This window comes from Schistocerca americana, chromosome 2 (genome assembly GCF_021461395.2).
Source record: "Schistocerca americana isolate TAMUIC-IGC-003095 chromosome 2, iqSchAmer2.1, whole genome shotgun sequence".
Lineage (NCBI taxonomy): Eukaryota > Metazoa > Arthropoda > Insecta > Orthoptera > Acrididae > Schistocerca > Schistocerca americana.
The window spans coordinates 601352280-601365354 of NC_060120.1; the positions used below are offsets into that span (position 1 = coordinate 601352280).

The 13075-nt window shown below is 35.7% G+C and overlaps 1 protein-coding gene across 1 annotated transcript in view; it reads right to left on the reverse strand.

Annotated features, from left to right (window-relative positions):
- LOC124594231 (glycerol kinase-like) overlaps positions 1-13075 on the reverse strand; it is a 165996-nt gene that overhangs the window by 47913 nt on the left and 105008 nt on the right. Inside the window, exon 8 of the mRNA XM_047132597.1 lies at positions 6651-6856. Within this exon, the coding sequence (XP_046988553.1) occupies positions 6651-6856 (206 nt within the window). The remainder of the gene's footprint in view (positions 1-6650; positions 6857-13075) is intronic.

The following is a 13075-nucleotide window of genomic DNA, read 5'->3' on the forward strand; positions in this document are numbered from 1 at the left end:
CACTAGGTCGATGGTTGTCTCCATAAATGCCATCATCAAAGCACGCCATGGACACAGGCTGGTGGGAGAAGTATTAGGTATGGGAGACATACACCAACACTTGCATGGAACCTGCGGTGGTAATCGAAGACAGACTGACAGCTGCAAACCACTGGCATCCCTTCATTCTTGACATCTTCCCTGGATGTGATGTCATATTTTAGCTGTCTGTGGCCTGAAGGAAAGCATAGATAGTAAATAAGCTCTATTAACAAATATAATGAATTAGTCTTTCAGTTATGTGTTTTCCTGGCATACGTAAAGTATGCACAAGAGATGCCCTCATTAGAGAAAGGTAATGCAGAAAGCAATGAAGCCTACAGGTCAGTTTCAGTGCTGTTTTCATTCTCAAAAATAATTTATGCAATCATGAAAGAGAGACTGACAGGTTACATGAGTTAAGTACAACTTCTTTAACAAAGCACAGTTTGATTTCAGAAGTGGAAGAAGTACAATATTGGCCATTGTGAAGTTCACAAAAGTTGTACTTGAAGCTCTCGAAAGGAATGATTGTGTTACAGGCATTTTTGTAGACTTCTTCAAGGCTTTCAGCACTTACTACTACTGAGGAAGCTAGAAGCGCTAGATATAACAGGAACAACAAATGGTGGTGCCAGTCTTACTTGGAAAACAGGGTGCAAAAGTTGGAGATCATTCACACACCTGCTGGTGATAAATTTTTAGTAGAACAATTGTCAGGCAAGAAATATATAAACAGGATAGTGTATTAGGTCCGATTCTGTTCTTAACATAAAATATAAGACATGGAGGATATAATATAAAATGTTAAGACATGGAGAAAAAAGTCCTCTTCACTGATGACAGCAATATCATAGCCACTGATAAAACATCAGAGCTCCTGTTAGAGACAAATGAAACCCTCAAGGATGTTTACAGTTGGGCAGCATGTAATAAATTAACATTGAACATACAGAAAATAAACAGTACATACTTGAGCATAAAGAGGGGAATCATCTCTGTGACTTTAAATATAAACGAAACATCTATAGATTATCTAGCAAACACAATGTTTGCTGGGATGAACTGTGATTGTCAGCTAATGCGGAATGAACATACAAAGATTACTGGCAAAAAGAATGTCATCAGCATGTTATTCTCTTAGGGTGTTAGCATCAGCTTGTACCAGCCAATGTCTTGAGGTGACATACTACGCCTACATACTCTCAGTTCTTACCTTTTGAGTTCTTTTCTGGGGATCAAAGACACAAAACATGGACACAGTTGTTAAACTGCAGGAAAGGGTCATAAGAAGAAGTAGTTGGGCTCAGTGTAAGGAGCATTTTGGCATCCTTAGTGCACTAAGCAAGTACATCTATCAATCTGTGGTACATTACAGTAATACTTTTAGACATAATCACAGAACATGACACTGTATGAAGTTATGTTTACCCAGAAAAGCAAATAAAAAACTCATAACACTGTTTTATATCAGCTGATACAGTTGTATAATAAATTTCCAAAGAAAGTGAAAAAGATTACTCAAACACCTCTGCTTAAAAAGGCAGCTGAAACATTCTTGAAAAGTAATGTACACTACAAAATTAAAGATTGGAGGACTAAGAGTAGCAGATAGCAATGAAAGGGGATAACTACAGCACCTGGCCACATTTCAATCCTTGATTATGGTTTACTGCATTCATAAGGACTATTAAAAGAGGAAAAGACCCAGAATATGTTGTTCAGTCTATAAAAACTACAAAAATAGAAAAACAAAAGGCAAAGTTTTTAGGTATCATACTTGACAACCGTCTAACATGGAACTCTCACGTTCATCACACAGTGGTTAGGTTGTCAGGAGTTATTTGTTGAAGAGACTGATGTTGAGTATGTAAGGACAGTGTACTTTGCATTTTTCAATCTGTTTTATGGTATGAGTTAATACTCTGGGAAAACAGCAGAAAAATAAATGAAATTATAGTGATTCAGAAGAAAGCAATCAGAGTTCATTAAATACAGAGTTCATTAAATATAGAATTTTAACAGTTATTAATTTATATATTCTTGACAGTGTTAACTACATACTTGCTGAACTACCTAATTTAAGTGTAACAAATCAAAGGCATGACTACTATACAAGAAATTGTACTTCTCTGCTGTTGCCACAAAATAGATTAGCTAAAACTAACAATAGTCATAAGTATATGGCAATTAAAATATATAACAAATTGTCTAAAAATAAGTCAATCAAGCCTGACAAATTATTTAAAGAAAATGTACATAACTTCTTGCTAACTAATCCATTCTATTCATTAGAAGAATTTTTAGAAATGCCCAATATCAACTTAAATATGAAAAAAATTATTTTGTAAAATTAATAGGTTAAGTGAACTGATGAAGTCTATTGCATGTAATAATGCTGAATGACCAATAAGGAATCTGAATCTGAATCTGAAATAATATGTCAAGCACACAGTTGCATATGGAACCTGGAGTTGGTGCAAGGGGCTCAGCAGATCTTCACAGTCCAAGAGTTATCAGCAGGTGTTCTCAGTGTATGCAGCAATTAAGAACAAAACTATATTTTATTTGCAGGTTAGCTGGAACAAATTGTGTGTAAAACAAGGAACATTATACAATAAGGACTTATCCAGTGAGGCAGTGCAACTGTTAAGACACTGATCTCTTATATAGGATGATGGAGTTTCTCTGTCCAACCATTTAGAATTCAGTTTTCTGTGGTTTTCCTGGACTGCTAAGGCAAATGCCAGGATGAGTCTGGTTGACCACCTATCCTATCCACATAGGCTACCTCTCCAGCCTCATAAAGCACGTTCTGTATTCTGTGTGTTGTATATCTTGGCCTAATGATTTGCACTGTATTTTCTAGACAAATCCTACATCATTGTGAGATGATCTTTGGATGAATAATAAACAAACTAAAAACAGCATTTATCTGCTGATAAATGCTTCAGTTATCAACAGATAAATGCTTCAGTTATTATTATTTAAGTTATTTAAATTAGTTAACTTAAGAAAAGATGGTAGTCTGTGGTAAAAAATGGTTCCTATTGTATGTGGACTGCAGTGTACAGCCCTTTTACTACTTATAATTCTGTGAAAGTTTTCCCTTTCCTGTTTTTTGTAATTACGAACATTGCTATTCATTACATTATGTTCACTAATTATGTAGGATGTTCAGTACGTAATGCAACACATTTTTGTTCTGAAAGTAGGTTTATTCAGGATTCCAATACACCATATTATTCCATTATCCCCATCAACCACATGCTGCTTACTGTGTAGTGCATCCTTCATTGGGCCAAACAGATGGAAGTCAGAAGGTACAAGATCTAGGCTGTAGGGTGGGTAAGGGAGAACAGTCCAATGAAGTTATGTGAGCATCTCTGTGGTGTGCAGACTTGTGTAAGGCCTTGTGTTGTCATGGAGAAAGAGAAGTTCATTTGCATTTTTTTGGCAATGAACACACTGAACCCATTTCTTTGGTTACCTGAGGGTAGCACAGCACACTTTATAGTTAATCATTCCATCTTGAGGGAAGGCATGAAAGAGAATAACCTCTTCAGAGTCCCAGAAGACCACCACTATGACTCTATCAGCTGTGGGGGCAGCTTTGAACTTTTTCTTTGGAGGAAAGACAGTGTGGTGCCACTCCATGAATTGTTGTTTTGTTTCCAGTTCAAAGTGAACCCATTTTTAATCATCTGTGATGATATTTGACAAAAAATTGTATGGTCAGCCTTTAACATGCAGGAAATTCTGCACTAATAGTCCTATGTCACTATTTATGACATTCTGTTATGTGGTGAAGAACCAGTGTGCACACACCTTTGAATACCCCAGCTGGTGGACAAGTGTGTCAGCACTACCAATGAAGGCATCCAGTTGAACAGTGAGGTATTTGATTGTGATCCACTGATCACCTCGAATGAGCATGCTCACACATTCCAACTTTGCAGGAGTCACAGCTGTGTGTGGCTGGTTGGCATGCAAGAGATCGGACATGTTTGCGCAGCCTTGTTGCAAGGATGACAAACATCTTTCCCAATGATTCACCACACTTTTGTTCACTGTCAGGTCTCTGTAGATATTCTGCAACTGCTTCTGAATATCTGCAATGACCTGGTTTTCCATCAAAAGGAACTCAGTGACAGCTCTCTGCTTGGAGCACACCCCTGTTACAGACACTATTTTGAAGACTACTTATATCGCCACCAGCTATCAGAATTTCATGAAACTATAGGGGCTGAAGCAGGAATATTCCATGACATCCCACAATGAATTTTGCATTTTTTCAACTGGTCAAGAAAAAAAATGTTGTATTACTTATTGAACATCCCTCGTAGTTACACAAATATGACTACCTGCAGGATGTACATAGAAATACGGTAAGGATTTAAAATTTTTACATCTGAGGAACGGTTCTGTGAGACAGCTTAATCTACATTTAAATGTATGACTCATTAGATGAGTGAAAAGTTAAAAATATTAAGTTTCATGTAATATTTTGTGTAATGTAATATCTTGTATAGACACCTTTTATTAACTTGACACGTTCCACATCGTTACGAAGTGTTGTATTCATGATCTATGGAACAAGTACTAATCTAATCTAATCTAATGTGTCTGTCTGCACTCAACACCTTCTCTATGTGGTGATATTGTGATGTTCTGTGTTAATGATCTACTCCCTCATGTGAAAGTTCAGTCAGAGTTATCTTCAAATGACAACTTAGTTCTTGCAGAGGGTAACACAAGGAAAACATCCATGCGGTGCTATGTTTAGCTTAAATAATCTAACAGAATGGTTCCATTTCAAATCTTAGTGATACAGACACTGAAGTTTAAAGACAATTATGCCATTACAACTCATAATAATGAAAAGAGTTACAGAAAGTAAATATCTAAAGTTCTTAATGAATGAACATGAGCAATATCTGAATAAATTACACAGCATAATATCCAAATGTTAAAGGAAAGGAAAGAGGATGGTGCAGTGGGAATATCATGTAAATAGCATTGTTGCAACATACATACTGGAATTTTGCACACCACACTAAATTCACTAAAATTTTCCTCTGATAATGGCATTAAAATGTCTTCGTCTGCTATATTTAATGACTTAACCATTTTGTATGTCATAGTTAATTAGTCTGCCCGATAAACTTCTTTCATGAACATTTACATCCAAAGGGTCTTATATGAGTAGAATAAAGATAATTAAAAACAAAAACAAAATGAATTAGTGTAAGACAAAAACATAGCAACTTATGAACAGTTGAAGCTAAGTCAAGGTAAACTTATCAGCCTGTCTTTCTTTAACCCAGCTGAAACCACATCATCAACCTGATGCTGACAAACTTATTGACATCATAAAGTTTGTCCATGACTTCCTGTACCCTCAGGTTTCCATATTCCTTTTCTTGTAGGCAGAATCAAACTAATTCCATCTGCTTGAACACTTGACAGTTTCAGAAAACACAAATATTTCCATTCATATTTATTCATCTAAGAAAAGTTTATGCCTGCAGAACTGCTCAGCTACAAAACAAATACAAGTAGTATTTTAGTTTCCTGGCTACCATATTCATATACTACCAAACCAATGAGTTGTCTGCATTAGTATAGACCTATTAGTTCTTGCATCAAAGCAAAAAGTGATCTGTGGAGGAGGGATTTTCTTTTGGGAGGGTGGGGAAAGGGGGGGGGGGGGGGGGGGGAGGAGAAAGAAAGAGAGAGAAAGAGAAATTGAAAGTAGTCTGCTTATACTTTCCATGTCACTAAACTATGCAAATTGTTGCTACAGGAAACTATGAATAAAACTCTTTTATGCTTAAATATGACCATAGTGCAATCTCCAAAACTGTTTTCATCACCTAGAATTCTGCACTGCAGGGAGCTCGGAAGAAGACTAAGTCTCATTCACTTCACTGCCACAGATTAATGAAGAGGCATGTGCAGAGCTGTCACCTTCCGACACAAGTACATTATGGTACATAGGTTTTCAGCCTTGAACAGTGTCCTTATAGTGTGATAAATTCAGCCAAGACAGATCAATTCAGTGGCAGGAGATAAGCAGTCTGCTACAAATGAGTTCTTGGCCCCAACATAAAATGTCACAGGCAAGGTCTAATACAAAGGAGGCAACTCTTATGCTGCAGATTAGGTCTGGTCTGCAGTACACCACTCATTCACTGACATAACATTGATCAATTCTGATGAAACTTGTCACACTGTAAGGACACAATTCAAACACCAACAATCTAGCACTAACACACAACAGACAGTTCCTTAGCAGTCTCATTTTTCTGTGATGACGTAGTATACTTGTTCCTGAATTCCATCTTAATGAGTAGTGACATATTTTTGTATCGCTTGTGATGCTGCAATGTTGCAGGATGGCTCACTGTTGGAAGCAGGAGTTGCCTCATATTAACATAACTTATTTATAACCACAACACAAAGCTACTATGACCATAAAATTCTGATAAAAATTCAGAACATGTTATTGAATTATTTATCCAAAGATTCCCTCAATAATAGTTGATCAATCATACTGCATTTTGTACTGCATAGAAGTTGTTTGGGTTTCATCATTAAAATAATAAACTTACTTAAAGTTATCTACATACCAACAGGAATTCCACATATGTCTGCCTGAAGCTGTAGGAGTAGATCATTTTGTGCCATTGTTCCATTAGCTTTCAAAGTTATTAAAGTAAGTCCTGTATCCTTCCTCACGGCTTCTAATATATCTCTCACTTGGTAACATACAGCTTCCAAGCATGCTCGAACTATGTGCTGCTTTGTCGTAAACTCTGTTAGCCCACAAAGAATTCTGTTGGCAATAAATTACTGTTTTGTACAAATATATAATTTGTGTATATTATTCTGATGGGAGTATTTTTGGCTGCATAACAGAAAACACTGTAAACTGACCTTTTGAGACTGAAAATGATTCAGAATACTCACAGACACATATAGAAACCAAGGATCAATGAACTACAAAAAAGTTAATAATGGCAATACACAACACAGTGTGTAGCTTTATATGGTCTGTCTCTCAAATAGGTAATGTCCATCTGTCATAGTAAGTGGACCGTAGAGTATGGGATTATTGAGGTGCGAAATGTAGCCAGTGCCAAAAATACTCTCTTATTCTTCACACCAATATATGTCAATTCCTTGTCATTTCTCATGCCTACATTTCTGACCCAGTCAGGATAAAATCTCTTCTGTTTCCACTGGAGTTAGCCTTTTTAATTTGTGGCCAGTAGTTTGTGGAATATTGTCAAATATGTCTGGAATGTGTGACTTTGTATGACTGCCTAGGCATTTTTCTATCACACCCATCAAGGATGTACACAACTCAGGCAAAAAGATGTGTGGTCCTACTACCACCTGTAACAAATTAAGTCAAGACTATCCTACTTGCTCTTATACTACTCCTGACATCAATACATTTTTTTTGTTCATTGGAGACCCTTTTGCTAATAGCATGTATACGATAATTACAGAAAATAACTAATTTCTTATTCATGTTCTTTCTCATTAAAATTTATTATTCACTGAATAGTTTTCAGACGACTGATTGTAATAGTACATTTGATGTTTATGGAAACATTTTCTCCAAAGAAATATTAAAATTTACTATTTATACAAACATGATCACGAAGGTGAAATTTTTCAATGAGCAAATAGTTGTTTATTTCTAAATTAGCACAGATCATTTGTTTTTTTTCCTTTTTTCTCTTTTCTATGAAGATTTAACTTTTTTCAAAAACTTTGTGTTTCAAAAGTTGTTTGTATTTCAAAATTTTCATTTTAGGGTAAGTTCAAATCTTAAATTGTGATCACTTCTAAATTTCAGTACCACAGTTTCATAGCCCTCTTTCTCGATTCCAAAAATGACAACTTTCACTGAAGTAGGTTATTACTTTATTAATTACTCAATTTTCCAAAACTCTTTGGCAAGCTTTTGGAATCCCTGTGTACACAGAAATCATCCTTATGAAATAGTATCTTCTATTATGGCCATTTTATAGTTATACAGCTGTTAGTGAATGAAACTTATGTCACTACCCATTGTGTCTTTATTTCTTATAATTTTCCTGAATTTTATGTCAACATTCTAAACATAAATTGTGATTTTTCATATTACACACACCTATAACTGGATGTGGTGTACAGAAACTTATGCAACCAACATTAAGGAGTTAAAATATGAATGTCTTTGTAAAATAGTCAGCATCTAGCAACCAGTAGTCTATGTCTGGATGTGGCACTGGAATCATGCATAAAATATTGTTCATTAACTTGGTGTATGGAAAGTTACTGTGTGAATACATGCTTCTGCATCACATATTTATAGTCAGTCAGTCTACTTGGCCTATCAGAGTTATGAGAATTAAAATATTAGTCTGTCACAAGTGAACTATGTGGGATGAGGCTGGTTAGCATAATTTGCTACTGTTTTTCAAATATCTAGACTGCTGCTTGCATCAGTGTTGATCATCAGACAAATAACACTGTGTGTAAATAAAGAGGAAGAGATGAAACATTAATTGCTACAATGTGATGTACTTTATTTAACATATATTCATCAAATTCATCATTAGCTGGAGGATAATTGACCATGGAAGACTATGAGATTACTGAAGGCATCTTCCGGGTGAGTTCACTTACAGAATCTCTGAAAGAGAAATAAATAACACATGGTTTTACTTCTAATATTACATACAAAATGTAACACTAACACACATATCACATCATATCACATCATACCTCATTTATAACCAGTTGCAAATAAACTACAATGTTACCATCAGATGAAAGCTTTAGCAAGGTCATAAAAGATACCACTGGATACCTTCTGAGACTTAATTCACGTAGAGTTTCATCTGTTAGGCTAAATATAGCTCTCTCTGTGGAGAACCCCTTACAAAAGCCAAATTTGGTAGATGTCAGTAAGTCATTTTGTGTCATATGACCATAAATCGTATTATACACTACTCTCTCAAACACTTTCGGAACACTGACAGCAAAGGGATGGGCTGATAATTGGACAGAACATTTCTCGCCCCACTTTTGTGTATGGTCATCACTATTGCATGTTTCAGTCTATCTGGAGATATCCCAGTTTTCACTGACTGGTTACATAAACAGGATAATATGTGCCTGATTAAGTCTGCACATGATTTTAAAATAATTTTTGATACTCTGTCATATCCGGAAGATTCTGAGCTTTTAAGTAATGTTATGATTTTTTTCACTTTCTTTAGGAGTTGTGCTTTTGAAATGAAGTGCTATATCTGGAGTGATTTACATGTGATTTGGTAGCTCTATGGCTTCTATGGGAGACTGTATACTACGGTTCCCTGTTCTTTCAGCTACAGTGAGAAAAAAGTTGCTGAAATCTGAGGCTACTACTTTCTGGTTATTCTTGTCTGAACCACCACCAGTGGACTGCAGAGTCCTGCTTGTTAAGCAGGGCAAATGCATTATGCAGAAAAAATTAATAAGTTGAACAATAAAGTAAAAACCATATGGAACATCATAAAAAGTAAAACAAATAGGAATAAGTTTGGCCTTCCTGATTACACATGTCAGAATTTTTTGTAATGTAGTTTCTCTGCTAGGTTTGTACTAGCCCTTTGTTCTATATACAGACCTCTCTTTTTAGCACATGATGTTTTGATGACAGCTGTTATCTACTCTTTCCTTCCACAACAGGTTGATTTCATTTTAATCCGTCCTTGGGGGAAGCAGGCTTCAAAATGTTTGAGAAATAAGTCCAAGACAATATTTTAATTTCTCATGGTGTAAACTGTTTCTAAATACAAGCTAGTAGATACCACATTTATTATTCTAACATGTTTAACCTTCGTGTGACCATTTATTGTTTTTCTACTAGTGATTAGACTGATAATTTATTATGGCTTGTGTTTTTATGTCATTTAATTTGTGGGGTGCGGGAACAGATTTCTGATCAAGGTCTAGCTGTGCCCATATACTCTTGTTGGGAATGATACCATCGGGAGTAGGGTGAAAGTTGACAACAATCGTTCCAATTGTTTGACTGTTGCTATTTTAAAGAAAACTATTTTTAAAATCACCAAATATTACAATCTGACTGTTATTCCTATAAAGTTTTGTAAGAACTAATTCTAGCTGTGAGACTGCAATTATTATGATGAACTGAACTTCCAGTGCTAATCTCAGAGAACAGCTTCAAAAATGTTGTTCAGTGCAGTACTAAGCCGCATTTATCGTTTGCCATCTAAGAGTATTGTGAATATATCTTACCATCCTACCCAGCCCAGACTTTGCCAAAAAGCCCTCACTCTGATTGAGATATATTCACTGAAATCAACCCCTTGCAACTTTTGAATCCATATTCATACTGTATACTTGGCTTTTTTTCATAATATTTATTAGTACCAAGAAATAATAATTAATCTATACACTTTCTATTAACCACAAAAAAGTGAGTCACAGTCCTTGTTAGTTTCCCAGATAACAGGCAGTTACAATTAAGAATAAATAAACAGAATAAAAAAATACTTGCTATGTTTATCTCCTTTCATTCATCTTCTCTATATGTTGAAACGGTCTCAACATACCTTTCTGAATACTTGACATTACATCTTCATTCATTCCAAGCACTCCCTAAAATTAATTTAACACACAGTACTTAACATGCTAAGTCTTAGTTATATATAGACACTGAATAAAACTTGATATCATACTTAAAATGTGTTATTTATTGATAAAATGAAATCATGGCAGTGAGTGACAAATGCTAATGTGAACAATGGCTTGGGAAGTTTGGGTAAGGCAGTTTTCTATGTTGTTTTGTTTAATATTAGACATGATTCCAGGTTCTCATCAATAAGATGACTTCTCAATTTAATCTTGATCAGGTTCATGTTCAAAAACGATTGTTCACATGAATACGAAGACCCAAATAAGGAAAGAACAGAAAATGCTAGTTTTTTCAGCTGACTATATGAGTCAGGAATGCTATAACAGATGTTAAAAATCAACACATCTTCTCTCACCAGGTCATTCAAAGGATATCACTTCTACTACAATCTAAGTTCACATTTACTTGTCTCCAATTTTTCTTTATCATCACAGAGATTTGCCAAGTTTCAGTCCCATAATTCTTTGTTTTTTAAATTCAGCTATTGCATTTTAATATCACTAAAATTGATATTATGGGAGAAAAAATTAATTTTAGTACTGTAGCATTACGAGCCTCTTTTCTATAAATAAAGACCATTGTTGCTTTGCTGTTTCTGAATTCCTGAAACCTGATTAGAAAACCTTCCCCCATATTTAAAAATGATGCTTTTAAATAACTAATGTCAATATCTGAAATATTTTCTTGGCAATATTTCAACAGTTTCGGAAAGAGAAGCAAAGTATCTCTTTCAAAATCTTGTTCAAAAAGAAAAAGAATTTTTGAAATGTAAAAACTTATTTCAACAGTAGAAAAATTCTTTCCTGCCCCCTGTACTTGATGATTAAGATAATTTACATGAAACAACACATCTACTATAAAATAAAATTTTTGGATCCACTGATCATTCATTAGGTCTGGGTAGTAAAAACCCTTCTCAATTAGAAATACAGGAAGCAAAACTTTTCAGAATGTTTCCTCTTGGTAACCAATGTATTCTCCAATTCAATTAAAAGTTCTTTAAATTGACATTGATTAAGTGTTGGTTGGGTTGTTTTGGGGAAGGAGACCAGACAGCGAAGTCATCGGTCTCATCGGAATAGAGAAGGACAGGGAAGGAAGTCGGCCGTGCCCTTTGAAGGGAACCATCCCGGCATTTGCCAGGAGCGATGTAGGGAAATCACGGAAAACCTAATCAGGATGGTCGGACGCGGGATTGAATCGTTGTCCTCCCGAATGCGAGTCCAGTGTTTAACCACTGCGCCACCTCGCTCGGTCATTGATTAAGACCTTCAGCTGTAATTGGCCATCTTCATCAAGAATTCCATACCTTTGCAAACTTCTTCTGTAACTGTCTGCACACAATAATCTTCTTGATGAAGAGTGTAATGGTAAGTATCTAGTGAATAGCTTTTTTCTTTCGAAATAGCAACAAACCCACTTCTGAAGCCAGTCAAATTTCCTGTCTCTCTTGTTGACACTGAGGCAATTTGAATCAGTGGAATATGGTCCACTCAGTTAAAGCATTTGCTTGGCAAAAATCCTAAAAGTTATTCTTTAAGACATGCAGTTGAAATAAATCAGACAAAAAGTGAAACTTGCACTGTATCATTCATGTCACAACAATTGCCAACTACTATTGACAGAGCTGAATCCAATTTAAGATCTTCCGTTTGCTGGTTTTCTATACTCAAAGACATTATGACTGCTCCAACTTTCACTGTTTTAGTAGGGAATGGCAACTCTTCATATTTTTTAGAATATCTGGTTTGTTCTTAAAATCACAAAATAACTCTTCAGACACATTTAGAAAAAAAAACTTTTTGTGAGGGGCTTTCATAAAGGAAGTAACACATTATTGTGGCAGACCAAATACCTTTTATAGAATGCTACATTACACTTCAAGGTGACTCACATAAATGACATTATTTTTCAACACAATCACTAAGTCTCTGTAAACAACAGTCAGAATGTTCTACCAGTCATTCAGTTCCTTGATGATAGAAATCAGCTATTTGGTCATGGAGAGCCAGTTGAGAACTGCTTTGTGTACATCCTCATTGCCAAAAATATGCAACTGCTGTGAATCAGTTGCCCAACAGTCTGGACATTTTCATCTGTCATTGATGTCAATCACCTTGCTTCCCAATCAGGATCACCAATCTTTGTGTGGCCTTGTTCAAATTACTGGCATCATTCCAGTACAGCTGAGTGTGTCCACCTGCTTAGCTGGGTGGTAATGTGCTCGCCTCCCATGCAAGCGTGCCCGGGTTCGATTCCTGGAGGGGTTGGAGATTTTCTCCACTCGGGGACTGATTGTTGTGTTGTCCTCATTATCATTTCACCCTCATCACCGGTGCACAAGTCATCCAA